An 18,353-nucleotide genomic window follows, 5' to 3' on the forward strand; every position below is an offset into this window, starting at 1 on the left:
TTAAATTCAGGAGAGTGATTATGACAATCAGCAAATATTCAACATCAACAAAATTGGTCTCTTTTGTAAGTATATGTCAACAAGAACTTTCCTAGCTAAAATTGAAGCATCTCAACCAGGATACAAAGTATCTAAAGATTGTCTTATGCTTTTATTAGGAAGCAATGCAGAAGGCAACTTTAAAAGCAAGTCTGTTAGTTTATCATGCACAAAATCCAAGATCTAACATTATTGAAGAAATCAGCACAATTGGAAAAGAACTTATATTTAATGATCTGGATAATGAAGATGTGAGAAACTTACTCAATTCCCATTCAGAACACTTAAGCAAGAATGAGCTCCAACTAGAAGAACAGCATGCATATGAAGAAGATGATGATGATAAGGAGTGTGAAAAAGAAGAGAATGTTACTACTAAGAAGCTAACTGCAAAAGAACTTGAGCTACTTTTCAATTAGATTGAGTATGCTAAGGAAATGTTGTTTGATGCTGATCCTGATATGGAATGAAGCTTCAAAGTCCGCCGAAATCTTGATAAAGTGATCGCAAATTGCATAACAAGATGAAAAAGTTCAGCACGATTCAAACATCTTTACTTAATTTTTTTTGTTAAAAAAAAGTAGCTTAATCAAATATTTAGACATTGAATAAAAATGTAAGCAATTGATTTTTATTAATCTTGATGATTTTATCCTCTAATATTGCTTATACTGTAATTTTTTTTCCAAATTTACACTAAGTGATGGATAAATTATAATTATTCTTATTGTTTATTGTATTCGCTTAATGCGACTTCTATTAGCGCACATTAATTGATGGATTAATTAATCGCATTAAGAGAGGTTTTCCTGCAGTTATAATTCCAGATCCTATAGATATATGGACTATCTAAAATCCATGACCCTACCTATAAATTAACTAAACACTTAGTCAAAATACTCTCTCAGAACTGGCAACATCTCTTCAAACACACATGAAGAACTCTGCCATATATTATTTGCATGTATTATTAGAAAAGATACCTAAGAATTGATATAATAATGTTATAGTAAGTTTTATTAAATGTATAAAAATTCTATATATTATTAATTTTATAACATATTAATTATATTATTAAATATTGTTATATTAAATTTTATTTAAATAAAATTAATAAAATGCTTGAATAATCATCACTTAGAAATTAAAATAAATTACAAAATAATAGACTGGATTTACCTCATACTGGTAGTGTTGAAATTTCACAATTAAATCTTTAACTTCTTTTTCAGGCAGTTGTGGTTTACCAGGAATCCAATCTACAAAATTCTGCGATTCTTTCTCCCAGTAGAATTCACGTAGCCAAGTTAATGCAAAGTTAGCTCCCATGCGGAGCATCTCAAGGGATGGCATGCCTGCATGGCAGGCATTATGTCTTAGATCAATTATCCAATGAGGGATATCATACTATTAAAAACAGAATGTTGAATCAAAAATTTTAAAATTTAATTATACTACATAATTACATATCATTGCAAAAAACATGTAAAAACTGCAATGAAAGTAATATTAATTTAATTTCTGTTGTTTTGATTGCATCAACAGAGATGCAATCTCTGTCTGAATAGAGAGAATAATATATACAGTAAAATATAGCAGTCTGGATCAAGAATTTCACAAGAAATGAATGTTTTATTTTTATTTTTTAAAAATAATTCAACTGAAGATATATCCATCAGTTCACTAATAAGCTCTTGATCTTTGAAAGGAAATAAGCTCATTGAAGAATTCTAGTAGTATACAGAAGTCTGGATTTAATGGGTGGAGTTTGGATAAACATTTATCGTGGAAATATTTATAGAAGTGCATGCAGTAGAAACTAAATGCCTGTGGAAAAGTGGTTGGAATGAGCTAGTAAGAATTGGGTAATTAAATCAGTCTGAATGTTCTCTTCTGTATTGAGTTGAGAATTTTTAGGGAGTTCATGGGGTGGGGCATATCCCAAATGTATGAGCAACACTTAATGAATGGATGGATTTGTGATTTATACAGGGTTAATAGCAGTGAAGTGGTTTCAGCCAGCCAACAGTTAGTACACGGAACTGAACCAGTTGGTATCAGTTGATCATTTGGCAAATAATCCTGCTGCCGGTTACATTGTCAGTCGGTGCCTGGAGGGAGTCCAAGTACAGCAGCTTGGGGGCGGGGGCTATATGAGGCCATGCCTAGATTGGGGTCTGAACAAACCAGTGCCGATGTGGTTATTGTCAAGTCCATTACTCCCGATGCACACCTCCCTGCATTTTAAATTTTACTATTTTTATACTAGCAACCATGATAGACAACATATTATTCCAGTGTCACTATGTTTAAAAACTTCAACAAAAAAAAAAAAAAAAGATTGAATTCTAATATCAATTATGTGCACTACCACCAAGATATCCAAACTTGATATGTTATTAATCACTGAAACTTAAATGGTATTCCCTGTAATAACATCAATTTTTCTCATTATATCTTCCACGAAGCTTTTCATATGAAAAAAACTGAACTTGCACATTTGTCAGGACTAATATCCTACGTCAAACATTATCGATCCTGGAAACACTTTTGTATGATCTACTTTGGCTTAAGATTTCCTTACGTCACTCTCTTGCCTTCATTTGCTGCCTCTATTGTTCTACTAATTCCAATGACTTCACTAACCTATTTGACTATTTATCTCTGAAAGTTGATCACATAGTCTAAGTTATGCTAACAACTATCCTTGGTGTGGACGATGCAAATGCCCACAATTCTGACTGGACTTCCCTTCTCTAACTTTATAGACTAACTTTAAGGTCTTCACCTGGGAGGTGGCTAAATGTGTGGAATTTGCAATTAAGACAGGGTACATGTGGAATTACCGGGCTGGCGAGTATGACAAGCTTAGGAGATTGCTTGGTTCAGTGCCATGGCATGTAAAACTGCGAAGGCTGGATGTTGATAGTGCACGGGAGGTGGTTAAGGAGCATTTGCAGGAGGTAATGGCTGACTGTATACCTACAATCTGAATAGTAAATCAAGTAGGGGTTAAATGGATGAATAACACCATTAAGCTTGAGCTGCAAAAAAAAAAAAAAAAAAAAAAAAAAAAAAAAAAAAAAAAAAAACTGTGGAGGGAATTTAAGGAGAAAAGTGACCTGCAGTCACACGAACAGTATAAAATGCAGACCAGAAGGATAACGAGTGTGGTAAGAAAAGCAAAAGCGGATTATGAAAGGGAATTAGCCATGCAACCTAAAGAGAATCCCAAACAGTTTTTTCGATATGCTGCAAGTAAAAGAAAAAATATATAGGGCAGAATGATTTTAAGGAATGCTGATGGTAGGGAGGTAATAGAATCAGTTGATATAGTGGAATTACTGAGCGAGCACTTTGCAAGAGTATATATTGCAGAAACGAATAAACCAGTAGATTATACGGGAATTGTGGTGAATGAAGTGGAGGTGAGTAGTCTATTGCATAACCTCAATGTCAATACATCCGTGGGATTGGATGTATACCAGATCGTGTCATATGAGAAGCAGCTAAAGAATTGTCAGTACCCTTGACCATTTTGTTTAATTTGAGTCTCGGGTCTGGGTTAGTCCCGAGGGGGGTGAAAAGAGGGGAAAATAGTTCCACTGCATAAAGGTGGTTCCAAGACTGCTGTTGTAAATTACCAACCGATTAGCATATCAGGAATCATTGTCAAGGTCTTAGAGAAATTAGTCAAGAAAAGAATACAGGATTGGATAGATGAAAATGGAATATTGTATGGGGGACAACATGGTTTTGTGAAGGGTAGATCATGCCTCAGTAACTTGCTCACGTTTTATAACACAGTGACGGCTGAACTGGATAAGGGTAATGGGTTTACAGTGATACTACTGGCCTTTGACAGGATACCACATGGAACCCTAATCAGTAAACTGGAGCAGATGGGGATAGATATAGGGTTGGTGAGATGGATAGGAGGGTGGTTGAAGGAGAGATACCAGAGAGTGGTTTATGCAGGAGTGGAGTCTAAAAGACGGCTTGTGACTAGTGGTGTGCCGCAGGGCTCTGTTCTTGGACCACTGCTTTTCAATTTGTTCATCAATGATTTAGGAAAGGATTTGAGAGGAAGTGTTCATTTGTTTGCTGATGATGCAAAGTTGGGTAGAGCAATTTTGAGTGCACAGGATGTCAAAATTTTACAGGATGGTTTGGATAGTTTGGAGGACTGGGCTAGGAAAAATGGATGTCAATTTAATGTGGCAAAGTGTAAAGTTATGCACTTTGGGGTGAAAAGAATAGCAGCAGTATATCACATTGGTGGAACCATACTCCAGGAGATTGATGAGGCCAGGGATTTGGGAGTGTTGGTGGATAGGGAATTGAAGTTTATGGGGCACATTGCAAAAGTGACTAAATCAGCTCATCAAATCACTTGGCATGATGTTAGGGCCTCCCTCGATGAGTATTTCGACTCCTTGGAGTTGCCCGGAACAATAATAATAATAATATCATCCAGGTGGTGATATTGCAGGAATGAAGGAACTAATAGCTTACATGGGAATTGTGGTGAATGAATTGGAGGTGAATAGTCTATTACAAAACCTTAATGTGAATACATCTGTGGGATAGGATGGTATACCAGCATGGGTCTTACATGAAGTGGCTAATGAATTGTCAGTTTCCTTGACCATTTTGTTTAATTTAACTCTTAGGTCAGGGATAGTCCCAAGGAGGTGGAAAGAGGGGAAAATAGTTCCACTGCATAAAGGAGGTTCCAAGACTGCTGTTGCAAATTAACGACAGATCAGCATACCAGGACTCGTTGTCAAGGTATTGGAGAAAGTAGTCAAGAGAAAAATACAGGAATGGATAGATGAAAATAGGATAATGTATGGGGGACAGCATCGTTTTGTGACTTGCAGATCATGCCTCAGTAACTTGCTTCACATTTTATAACACAGTGAGAGCTGAACTGGATAAGCGTAATGGGTTTACAGTGATACTGCTGGACTTGCTAAGGCCTTTGACAGGATACCACATAGAATTCTAATCAGTAAACTGCAGCATATGGGGATGGATATAAGGTTGGTGAGATGGATAGGAGGGTGGTTGATGGAGAGATATCAGAGAGTAGTTTATTCAGGAGTAGAGTCCAAAAGATGGCCTGTGACTAGCGGTGTGCTGCAGGGTTCTGTTCTTTGACTACTACTATTTAATTTGTTCATTAATGATATAGGAAAGGATCTGATAGGAACTGTTCATCTGTTTGCTAATGATGCAAAAGTTGGGAAGAGCAATAGTGAATGCACATGATGTCAAAATATTGTAATGATTTGGATAGATTGGAGGACCGGGCTAAGAAGAATGGATGTCCATTTAATGCGACAAAATGTAAGGTTATGCATTTTGGGGTAAAAAGATTAACAGCAGTATACCACATTAGTGGAACTGTACTCCAGGAGATTGACGAGGCCAGGGATTTGGGAGTATTGGTGGATAGGGAGTTGAAGCGTGTGTGTGTGGAGTGGGGGGGGGGACATTGCAAAAGTGGCTAAATCAGCACATGAAATCACTTGGTTGCTGAAGAATACATTGACGAGCAGAGACAAGCAAGTTATTGTTCCTCTGTATCGAGCCTTGATAAGACCCCATCTTGACTACTCTGCCCAGATTTGGGTGCCAGGATTTCTTCTTGATGGGGAGGAGGTGGAGAGGATCCAGAGGGGAGTGGCCAAGATGATAGCAGGTCTAAGGAATGAACCTTATGAGAACAGGTTGAAGATCTGTGGGTTGCAGAAATTGGGTGATATGATTGAGACATTCGAATTACTGAAGGGTTTCTATAAGATTAATTCAGAGGATATTTTTGAGAACAGGACTGGTGGTGGGAGGACTAGGGGCCATCCATGGAAACTTGGCAAGAGTGTGGTAAGCAAGGGTGTTAGAGCCAGGTTTTTACTTGGAGAGTGGTAAACGAGTGGAATAAGCTGCCAGAGTCTGTTGTGGGTGCCATGACTGTGAATGTTGAATAGTTGTTCTTGACATGATGTTAGGGCCTCCCTCGATGAGTCTAAGGACTCCTTGGAGTTGCCTGTAACAATAATAATAATAATAATAATAATATAGACCTGGCTGGAAAAGAGGCTGAACTGTTTGCTATCAGTATTGCTAAATCACTTGAAGAATTGACAACGTAGATAAGAATATAAATTAAATTATACTTTAATAAATATTTCCAATATTTTGGCAAAGTTACGTTGCCATCTTCAAAAGGAACTTACAAAAAAGACACGTGCACGTAGGTACTACAACACAGTAACTGAGAATGAAGCTATTGTTCTCCAAAAAGTTCTGATGGTGCCCCCTAGCGGGCTAAGTAGGTATTCTTGGCTGTATGGCTGAAGGTCTGTGATGTAAGCCTCCCAATTTTCGGGCAGTCTCATACAACCAAATTTGTTGAGGTTTGGAGAGTTTCTTAGGGCTGAGGCGCTGATTCCATGAATAGTCTTTCGAATTTGCATTTGCTACGGTGTATTACTGTAGCTTTCTTCCACCGTATTCTGTGGCGTGTATCCAGAACATGGTCTGCAAGACCAGAGTGGCTGTACTTGTGAAACCGGATGTAGTCCTTGTGTTCCAAAATTCTAATATTCGCTGTCCTGCCTGTTTGGTCAAAATAAGACAGTTTACAGCTGCAAGGGATCTGGTTTACACCAGGTAGGTCTAGGGGAAGTGGTTGTTCTTTAGTGGAGCAGATAAGGGATGCCAATTTTCTGTATGGTCTGTAATGTTTTTTTAAAATTTTGGTAATTTTTTCCAAGGTGCCTCAGATGTAGGGAATGGTGATGGATTTAGAGTAATGCTTGTCACGAAGGGGGAGGGGGGTTGCGGTTTGTTGGTTTCAATATTTTTTGGATTTTCTGGGAGGGGAAGTAGCCATTGGCTGAGAAAGTGTTGAGGATGTGATTTAGTTCAGTGCTTATTGCATTGTCGTTAGAACAGATTAGTTTATCCCTGTTGTATAGTGTTTTCGCCACTCCATATTGTTGTGAGAGAGAGAGGGGGGGGGAGGATTGTTGGTGAATGTACCTGCCTGTATGAGTGGGTTTTCTATAAACTGAGAAAACAAAGGTTCCATCAGGCTGGCAGATGACTAGTGTGTCTAGGAAAGAGAGGCTGTTGTTTTCCTCTTTTTCCAGAGTGAACTTGATTCTGGGGTGTTGGTTGTTTAAGTATGTTAAGAAGGAGAGGAGTGTATCAAAGCCATGTGGCCAAATAGCGAACACATCATCAATATAGCGGCGAAGCCATATAGTTGGTTTTTGTGGGGCAGAGGCTAAGGCTTTTTCTTTAAAGGTCTCCATAAAGAAATTGGTCAAGGGTGGGAAGAGTGGTGAACCCATGGCTGTCCCCTCTATTTGTTTGTAGAATTTTCACTGCCAAACAAAATAGCTTGAGTTCATTGTGAACAGAAATAGGGCTGAGATATCAGGAGAAAATTTAGCTTGGATTAGCTCTAAAGTTTCCTTGAGTGGAATATTTGTGAATAAGGAGGAGACGTCAAAGCTGACCAATATGTCAGTATGTTGGAGTGTAAGGTTTTCTATGCTGCTTTGAAGTGGACGGATTTTTTTTTTTATGTGTGATGGTGTGCTGCCAGTTGTGGGTTCACCACTCTCCCCACCCTTGGCCAATTTCTTTACGGAGACCTTTAAAGAAAAAGCCTTAGCCTCTGCCTGACAAAAACCAACCATATGGCTTCGCGCTATATTGATGATGTGTTCGCTATTTGGCCACATGGCTCTGATACACTCCTCTCCTTCTTAACACACTTAAACAATCAACACCCCAGAATCAAGTTCACTCTGGAAAAAGAGGAAAACAGCCTCTCTTTCCTAGACACACTAGTCACCTACCAGCCTGACGGAACCTTGGTTTTCTCAGTTTATAGAAAACCCACCCATACAGGCAGGTACATTCACCAACAATCTCCCCCTCCCCACACACACACAAAACAATATGGAGTGGCGAAAAGACTATACAACAGGGCTAAACTAAACTGTTCTAACGACAAGGCCCTAAACACTGAACTAAACCACATCCTCAACACTTTCTCAGCCAATGGCTACCTCCCACCCAAAAAAATTTTGAAACCAACAAACCACAACCCCCCACCACTTCACAACAAGGATTAGTCTAAATCCATCACCATTCTCTACATCCAAGGCACCTCGGAAAAAATTACCAAAATTTAAAAAAAACATGACTTGACCTCCTGTTACAGACCATACAGAAAATTGGCATCCCTTATCTGCTCCACTAAAGACCAACCACTTCCCCTAGACCTACCTCGTGTATACCAGGTCCCTTGCAGCTGTAAACTGTCTTACTTTGGCCAAACAGGTAGGACAGCGAATATTAGAATTTCGGAACACAAGGACTACATCCGGTTTCACAAGTACAGCCACTCTGGTCTTGCAGACCATGCTCTGGATACACGCCACAGAATACGTGGAAGAAAGCTACAGTAATACACCGTAGCAAATACAAATTCGAAAGACTATTCATGGAATCAGCGCCTCAGCCCTAAGAAACTCTCCAAACCTCAACAAATTTGGTTGTATGAGACTGCCCCAAATTTGGGAGACTTACATCAGCAGACCTTCAGCCCAACAGCCAAAAATACCTACTTATCCCGCTAGGGGTCACCATCAGGACTTTTTGGAGAACAATAGCTTCATTCTCAGTTACTGTGTTGTAGTGCCTACGTGCATGTGCCTTTTTTTGTATGTTCCTTTTGAAGATGGCAACGTGACGTTGCCGTAATATCGGAAATATTTATTAAAGTGTAATTTAGTTTATATTCTTATCTACGTTGTCAATTCCTTAAGTGATTTAATAATGCATAACCAATGTATAAGCTTGTCTACGAGAAGTATCAGTATTGATTTTAAAAAAAATTGTTCACCAACCTACCAAAATTCCTGATAATCCTCATCATTCTCCCAATATCATGGACCATTTCTTAACCAGCTCTCTTTCTCTCCAAATATACAATACATGTTAGCTCTCCTCTTGACACATCTAACTATAACCTTGTCCATGCCCTTTTCTAGATTATTCTTCTCCCAGCTATTCTCAGCCTCTTGTCTTGTGCCGCTACAACAGTGTCAACTGGGATGATCTTTGGGATTTCTATGATATGGACTGATTACTGTTTCCACTCATCTGATTCTAGCACCTGCTCTGATTCAATAAGAGAAATTATTCTTACTAGAATGAGTATTTTCATTCCTCATTTCACTCAAAATCCTTGCCCCTTAACTAAGCCCTGGTTCTCAAACAAATATGTCAAAGAAGTCCAAACCAAATCAGCAAACATCCAATGGTTCCAGTCAAAAACTCCAGCCACTCATACAGTTTACACTATAGCACAACTAATGTCCTTCCACATTTCCACTGCATTTACCTCCAGATGATAGAATAGTAGCATCTCCTAAAGCAAAGATAACCTCTTTGCATCAGTTTTTGACTTCAATTCTTGTCTTTTATATATATATATATATATATATATATTTATTAATTTGATATAATACTGATTCCATACACAAGTGGTCAAGGGACCTCTTGTCGGCACCGATGTGGTGCTGCTGTCAGCACCCCCAGACTGAGATAGAGCTTATTGATATTTGAAAAGTTGCAAGTTGTAGTTAATACGTGGGTAATAAATAAGGAATCAAGAAAAAGAATTTTGGCATTTGAAGGAACTTGTTACAGGAAGATTCTAATAGGATGGGTTCAGAAAATCACAAATGAAGAGCTCTATCAGAAGATACAACCGAAGGAGAATCTAATGCATAAGATTACAAAATGGAAGCTGCAATTATTTGGACACATCTGCAGAATGAGTGAAGACCAGAAGATAAAGACATTCATGTTTGGTATTATGGATGGTGTAAACAGAATAGGTAGACCATACAGAGAATGATAGACAACATAAAGGACTGGTGTGAAATGGATGTACAGAAACTTTGACACTGTCACTGGACAAAGAAAGGTGAAAGAAGACAATGAAGGAAGCATAGGACACCAACAGGCAGTGAGCCCACGGTTTGTGATGATGATGATGAAGTTGTAGTTATTTAGGAATACTTTTTGAGGAAGGCTGTTCCAGAAGACAGAAGTGAACAGAATAAAACAATATGAATAGAAACAGGTTCAGTGTGTTTACAGTTGCATAGTAAAGGGATGCTGGGTAACTGCAGCTCTTGTATTAACAGCTGCAACAGAAATTGCAGGAATGATGGTCGCCAATTCACTGAAGCAGTGACCATGGAAGTACCTGTAGAACAGGCACAGTGCTGAAACACTGCATTTGTGAAATAGAGGCTGAAGTGAGTCTGTAAAAAAGGGATCATCTATGAGCCTAATTCCATGTCTCTGGACAGTATCAAGGGATTTTAAGGAACGTTTTAGGTGCACCATCCCAAACATGAGCAGTATTCTAAGCATGGATGGATTTGTATATAGTTAGGAGCTGATTGGGTGTAAAATAGCCTTTTGAATGAAAGAGAATGCCTAGTTTCTTGGATGTTGAGGAGGGTATTGATGTGATGTGTTTATGTCAGGAAAGACTGGAAGTAAACGTTAGCCCAAGCATAGAGATCTGATCTTGTCTGGAGATTTGTGTATTACTGAGGGTAGGTCAACTGGGATCGCTTTTGTGTGATAAAAGGCAAGACTGTGTTTTGGTGGCATTGAACATAACAAAGTTTTCCTCGGCCCACTGGAGGATAGTATGTAGATTAATGTTTAAGGCACTAGTTGTAGATGATCTTGTAGCCTGGGATGTCAGAGTATTACATGGTCTGTCAAATAAGTGGGATGAGTGGAGAGTACTATCATCTGCAAAGATGTTGATGGGGTTAGTGGTTATTGTGAGAACATCATTTATGTATTGGAGAAAGAGAGTAGGTGATAGGAAAGGGCCTTGAGGCATGCCAGCATTGTGGTGTAGCTTGAAAAGAGGGAACCATCTACCATGACCTGAGAGAACAACCAGAGAGAGAGAGAGAAAGTTGCTACCCAATTACAGAGAATGGCAGGCACACCAAAGATGAGAATTTGTTTAGTAGACCTCAAAAAAAGCTTAGGAAATGTCAAGGGTGACAGCACAAATTTCTCCAAATCTTTCCACAGTACATATCCAAGGGTGGATAATGTAAGCTGCAAGGTCATGTGGATCTTGAATGGAGGAATCTGTACTGGTGGTTGCTGATTAATTCATGGGCCTCTATTCAGTAGCCAACTATTTAGTTGGCTACTGAATAGAGGCCCATGATTTAGATGATTTTTTCCATTATTTTGGAAAGGACAGAAGTAATGACAATTGGTCAGTAGTTTGACAGTAGACTTCTATCACCCTTTTTTTTTTTGGAATGATATTGCTTCCATGCACTGGGATAGGTACTAAATATGTATAATAAATTATAAATCATGTTGGAGGTTTAATGGATTTTTTTACAACACTCACAAAGAATTAAAATAGAATTTAATACTTCCTATATTTCGTCCTAGTCACTAGGATGTCTACGGGGATTACAAAAACAATTAATGTAACATATACACAAACAACAAACAATACTAAGCCCAACCACGTGGGTGACACTAAAGTCCTATCTAGGTAGAGCGCCCTCTAAGGGCAGTAGTAGGTGGCCTGGAATGTAAGGTGGGAACTCTGGTGATGAGTGTTTCCCAAATCTTCGGAAGCTTAATGCAACCGTATTTATTGAGATTTGGCTGGTTTTTGAGAGCTGCTGCTGCTGCTTCTAAGAAAAGTCTCTCTTTCTTGAATTTGCTGTGGTGGAGCATGGTGGTTTTCTTCCATGATACCCTGTGGGTGGTGTCCAAAACATGGTCAGCCAAGCCTGAATGGCCATAGTTGTGTTTGAAGATGTAAGACTTGTGTTGCTCTAGACGGATGGATGCTGATCTGCCTGTCTGTCCAAAGTATGCCAGCTTACAGAAACAAGGTACTTTGTAAACTCCAGGCAGAGAGAGAGGAGGGAGCTGAGCTTTCGTAGAATGGATAAGGGTAGCAAGTTTGCGGTGGCGCTTATATGCTGTGTGTAGGTTGTACTGTTTTAGTATCTTGGCTATTTTTTCGGATGTGCCACGGATGTAGGGTATGGTGATGGCATTTTTAAAATCTTGTTGACGAGAAGGATGGGGAATGGGGGAGGAGTTGATTTTTTTTTGATACTGTGATCGCTGTAGCCATTGGAGAGGAAAGTGCTGTGTATGTGGTTAAGCTCAGTAGTGAGGGCGGTTCCACTGGAACAAAGATTGTGGGCTCTCTTGGTAAGAGTTTTAATAATGCCATATTGTTGAAAGGGGTGGTGGTGGGAGAGTTTGTGAATGTATCTGCCCGTGTGTGTGAGTTTTCTGTATACGGTGAAGGTAAGTGTATCATTAGGCAGGCATGTGACTAAGGTGTCTAAGGAAGGGTAAACAATTGTTCTTTTCCTTTTCCATAGTGAACTGGATTCTTGGATGTAGACTATTGAGATGACTGAGGAAGGAGTTTAACGTGTCTGGGCCATGAGACCAAACAGAGAACACATCCTTTGCTTTTGTTTCCTATATCTCTACTCTTTTGAAATATTCCCCACACTGCTTAATCTAATGATTATAATCTTAGGTTTCCAAGAAACACATCAACAAATTCCTTTCTTCTTTCTAGTCCCATGCCCACAGGATAGGAGAGTGATTGTTCATTTGAAACAGTCTGGTGGAAGATCAAAGCCAGTAAGACAAAACATACAGTTGGTTGTTGGCATATGTCTGAGAGTTCCAGGGATGATCTGGAACACATACATTGGCAAATTAGTATAATGAGTGCAGGGTAAGTGATTATTATGGGGAAATTCAACTATGGATATAGACTTAAAAGAAGAAAGATTACATGGAAGGAAGGGAATAGAATTTATACTCCTACTAAGAGATAATTACTTGAGGCAGCATGTGATGGAGGGGTGCAAGAAGTAATGGACCTTGTCATAGGATCGGAAGAGTTATCCATAACCAAAATTACTATATTGCCTCTGAATGGTGAAAGTGATCACCACGATCTTGACTTGGGAGTTGCAAAATGTGCAATATCCTGCTCAAGAAGGGATATATGTGGAACTATAAGGCAGATGATTATGACAAGCTTAGGAAAAAGCTTGAATTTTTTTTTTGCCATGGCAAAAAAAAAGAAAAAAAAAAAAAAAAAACTGCAAGGGAATGATGTTACTAGTGCATGGGAGATAGTTAAAGGGCATCTAGAGGATGCAATATTAAATTGTATATCTAAGGTAAGAAGGACTAATAAGGTAGGAGTTTGATGGATGAGTATTATCATTAAGCATGAGCTGCAGAAGAAGAAATGCTATGGAGGGTATATAAGGAGAAAGGTGACTAGCAAACTCATGAACAGTACACAGGTCAGGCAAGAAAGGTAACTGCATGGTAAAGATGGTAAAATCAAATTACGAGAAGAAATTAGCCAAGCAGGCTAAAGGAAATCCCAAAGAGTTCTTTTGTTATGTGGCAAGTAAGAGGAAGAATGACTATGGAAGATTAATGAGTGCTGATGGTCATGAGGTGGCAGAAGCAGATAAATTAGTTGAGTTACTGAGTGACCACTCTGCAAGGGTATATCATTCAAGTGAGGTTACAGCCATGACATATGTGACAGACTGATGTGGAAACGGAGGTGGATAAATTCGAGGTTCTTATGATACTGCAGAATCTCAATGTAAATACAGCTGTAGGATAAGATGGGATATCAGCTTGGATGCTGCAAGAATGTGTAAGGGAACTGGCAATGCCTCTGACTGGGCTCTTTAAGTCTCAGCTCTTGTAGAGTTCCAAGGGAGTGGAAGGAGGGCAAAATAATTCCCTTGCATAAAGAAGATTCTAAGAACTGTAGTAGGAAATTATAGACCAATCAGTATCTCAGGCAAAGCAGTAAAAGTACTGTCAAAATTGGTCAAAGAGAATTCAAGAATAGGTGGATAAAATATGATACTATATGTGGGGCAACATGGCTTCGTGAAGGGTCGGTCATGCCTTAGTAATTTACTACCTTTTTATAATAGAGTGACAGCTGATTTGGATAAAAATGGCTACACAATAATTCTACTGTGTTTTGCAAAGGCATTTGACAGAATACAACAGGGAACTCTGTTATGCAAATTATATCAAATGGGGAGATATGATACTAGTTATGTGGATAAGAGGGTGGCTGCCAAACAGATATCAAAAAGTGGTATATGGAAGAGCAGAATCCAGACGAAAGCAGGTGACTAGTGGTGGGCTGCAAGGTTCAGTGCTAGGACCACTAGTGTTTAATTTGTACATAAATAATATAGGAAATAATTTGAAAGTAATATTCAGTTGTTTGTAGATGATGTAAAATTATTAATTTAATTATTAATAATTTTATTAATTTTAATAATTTCCACATAACTTTGGTTAAAAGTTAATCAAAGCAATGTGGAAAGCTTGCAGAATGATTTAAATAGCCTGTCAGCATGGACAAAAGATAACGGATGTCAGTTAAATATGAAGTTATGTATTTTGGGATAAACAGATTTGTGTACCACACTGATGGAACTGTACTCCAGGAAATAGATGAAGCTAGAGATTTGGGGAGGGGGGGGGGGGGTAGAAAGAAAGTAAACGTTTAGAGGACATATTGCTAAGGTAGCTCATAAGATTACTTCACAGTTGAAGAACACACTAACAAGTAGAGATAACGAGGTTGTTGTTCCTCTGTATAAGGCTTTGATATATCCGCTTATGGATTACCGTGCTCAGGTCTGGTCTATTGGATTTCTTGGGGATGAGGAAGTGTTGGAGAAGATTCATAGATGAGAGACTAAGATGGTGAACAGTCTGTGCAATGTCTATATGAGGATAGATTAAGGATATGTGGATTGCACAAGTTGGTTGATAGGAGAAAAAGAGAGGATATGATAGAAACATTTAAGTTGCTTAAAGGATTTTATAAGATTGATGCAGGGGAAATGTTTCAGCACTTGGGTAGAGGGGCCAGAACAAGAGGTCATTCCTGGAAATTGAATAAAGGTGTGGTTAGTAGGGGTGTAAGAACTAGAACTTTCTGCTCGAAAAGTTGACAATGAGTGGAATGTTTTGCCAGTCAGTTGTGAGAGTATGTCTGTTAATGGGTTCAAGGAGAGGTACGATAGATTGTGTAGATAGTTTGTGTCTCCCACAATGAGTCTTCAGACTCCATACAATAATAATAATGTTTTAAATTTCAGGCTTATATTATCTGAAACTTCATTTTGAATTATAAAGCACTGCAAATCATATCACAGCCACTGCCACAACCTATCTACATTATAAGGTCTTCTTTAAAAATGCTGAGATTTGCTGAACTGATATGAACATGCTACAACACGTAAGGTATATCAATCCTAATTAATTTCTTCATCAGTTTATCAATAACTTCTATCATATTATCTGGCCTATGGCTTTCCATTGTGTACAATAGGTCCTCCTTGTGAATTGGTATTATTCTTCTAAACAGGAGGGATAATTCCATATTTTGTGACTTGTTGAAAACAATTTTACGTGATCCAAAAGTTTGTAGGTTGCCCAAAATATTAAGATACAAGCAAAATATATTTGATCTATAGGTAGGTGCATTTGCTTTCTCAATTTCTATGAAGGGAGTGGGGGGGCGAGGCAAAAAGTTCTGATAGCCTAGAACAAAAATTATATTAAAGCAACTGATATAACAAGAAAAACATATTTTGAATCCTTTAATCCCCATGTTTCATCAAATTGTAATAGGTCATTCTTTTTGGTATGGGCTGTAATCAAATTTTTTGTGCTGCAAGAAGACTCCACAACCGAGATTCACCAAACTTTATGTGAGACTTTAGGGGACTGTGCCCCAGCACATCCAGCAGTTGGCAGATGCTCCCAGGTCAGGAAGACCTTCTACGGCAATCACACTTGAAAACATCATGGATCATGGAATGCACTGCATGCCATGATTCTTGATGATAAGATGAATACCAGCCAAAAACATTGCTAAGACTCTGGGGATATCCAGGGAATGAGTTGGGGGCCAGTATTCACCAATATCTGGACATGCAGAAGCTCTCAGCAAAGTGGATCCCCAAATATTTGAATACCGACCAAAGGAGAGAACGTGCTGTTATCTCAATGGATTTTGGGTAATTTTGAGAAATCAGTGCAAATTTTTTAGCTCATACTGTGGCTGTTGATAAAACATGCCTTCATCACTATGACCTAGAGACCAAACAACAGTCAATGAAGTGGTGACACAAATGCTCTCCATGGCCAAAGAAGTTCTGAACCCAAAAGTCAGCAGGGAAGGCTCTTGCCATTGTCTTTTGGGATATGGAAGGCATAATCCTTACCAAGTACCTCAAAAAAAGGTAAAAGTGTTACAATAGCACTGAAGGAAAAATGCCATGGGAAACTGAACAGAGGTGTGTTGCTTTTGCCGGACAATGCACCTGATCCTGCTGCTCATGAAACCCAACAGATAATACATAACTTGGGCTTTCAATGTCTGCCTCATCCTCCCCATTTATCAAACCTGGCCCTATCTGACTATTTCCTATTCAAAAATTTAAAGAAATAAAATTTACCACAGATGAAGAAGTCATATCTGAAGCTGAGGGCTGGTTTGTGCAACAAAGGAAAGACTTTTTTCCTCAAAGGATTGCAAATGATGCAGTAGCATTGTAACAAGTGTATAACACTTTGTGGGAAATATATAGAATAATGCATAAGTTATATGGTTCTACCTGAATTCGTTCATAGTGATTATCACAACATTTTAGCACACCTCGTATTATCCCATCTTCAACCCCACCTTCTTCTATGTAAATAATTTCAACTTAATCAAATTCCTGCTACTTCAGGAAGGTTTTTCAAAATCGTACCCACAGCACTAACTTCCATTCTATTGTTTTTATATTTATCAAAGTTTTTAAAATTTGTCTTAACATTCCTGTATTAACTGAAATTTAGCTTTAGTCTCTTGAATAGCAGCTTTTTTCTTTTCTGTTTACAAATGTAATTTTAAAAATTCTACACACCATACTCTTGTTAAAACCAAAGACATTTACAGGCCTTCAAAATAATATAATATAATCTTATCACTGTTACCAACATTTGGGTAAGTCTTGTATCATGTATTCCTGTCAGCAAACCTTTTCTGTTCATGTGTTGATAAGTTGGATCATTTCACAAAGAACCTCATCAGTGGTAATGAAGCATTTCCTGCAGAGTAATTTTTTTCAATTTATGGAACAGATGAAGTCTGAAAAACTTAATTCATGTCATGTTAAAATATTTATAAACGATACATGATATCATACTTAAGTTAGAATCTTTCTCCATTTTGAAGTCTTATTTCACAAAACAAGAGCACCATAAAGAGAAAAAAAAAACACAAGACAAGTTTATGCAGTATAGGTTACAAATGACACAAAATGGAAACTATTGTCACCCCACTCATGCATGAGTAGTGTGCAGAATGTTTGAAATAACACCTGTATCATACTTTTCAGCTGTTTTTCCAGATCAATCTATAAGAATAATTTTGGATGAATATGGTTATTCATTCAATGAACTTCAGTTTTGGTTTTAAATTTACTTCTCAGGATAAATTAACATATTAGATTATGAAAGATATCCTTCAAAGTTTCACATTTATTATTAATATTCATTCATTCATCAGTGGCTTAACAGGCACTTAAGAGCTCACGCCCTTCCGAGTATCATTCAATTTCCTAACCGTAATACGAGGATAAGGCCCTTTACACCTCATATGAGACTGGCTAACTCACATTTAGTCGAAAAAGACCAAATAAAGGTTCCTTAAGTCACTGACAGGAATTGAGTCCAGGTCTTTCTGACCAAAGGGCTTCGTCTATACTGACTGAGCTACAGAGGCTCTGTATTAATATTCATTCCATTAATTCCAACTCTCGGTTATTCATTTTTGAAATTTAATTCTCATTTCAATGGAGCTGTCCTCTCATCTAAAGCATGGTAACCTTTTGCACACAGCAATACAGCCCTTCAGTGCAGTCATTGTTCTGGATAGATTATGGTGTAAACATTAACAAAATGCATTTATGTTCAAGTAAAAGACCAACTTTGTTGACTGATGTCTGCTAGAAAATGAATGTGAAATTCTATATATTGTGAATTTTTGAGCTTCTGCTATTTGCATTTTAAAAACCACTGCTGTCAGAGTCTGCTTTTTTAATGATTTGTTACAGAGCATTATTTCA

At 38.2% G+C, this 18,353-nt stretch overlaps 1 protein-coding gene across 1 annotated transcript in view; it reads right to left on the reverse strand.

Moving 5' to 3' along the window:
• Positions 1-18,353, reverse strand: part of LOC150096148 (ribosomal biogenesis protein LAS1L-like) — a 266,535-nt gene that overhangs the window by 169,367 nt on the left and 78,815 nt on the right. Inside the window, exon 5 of the mRNA XM_090409522.1 lies at positions 1,219-1,446. Coding sequence (XP_090265648.1) covers positions 1,219-1,446 — 228 coding nt within the window. The remainder of the gene's footprint in view (positions 1-1,218; positions 1,447-18,353) is intronic.

Source organism: Typopeltis vanoorti, chromosome 19, assembly GCF_054136105.1.
Source record: "Typopeltis vanoorti isolate ZY-2024b chromosome 19, IOZ_Tvanoo_1.0, whole genome shotgun sequence".
NCBI lineage: Eukaryota > Metazoa > Arthropoda > Arachnida > Uropygi > Thelyphonidae > Typopeltis > Typopeltis vanoorti.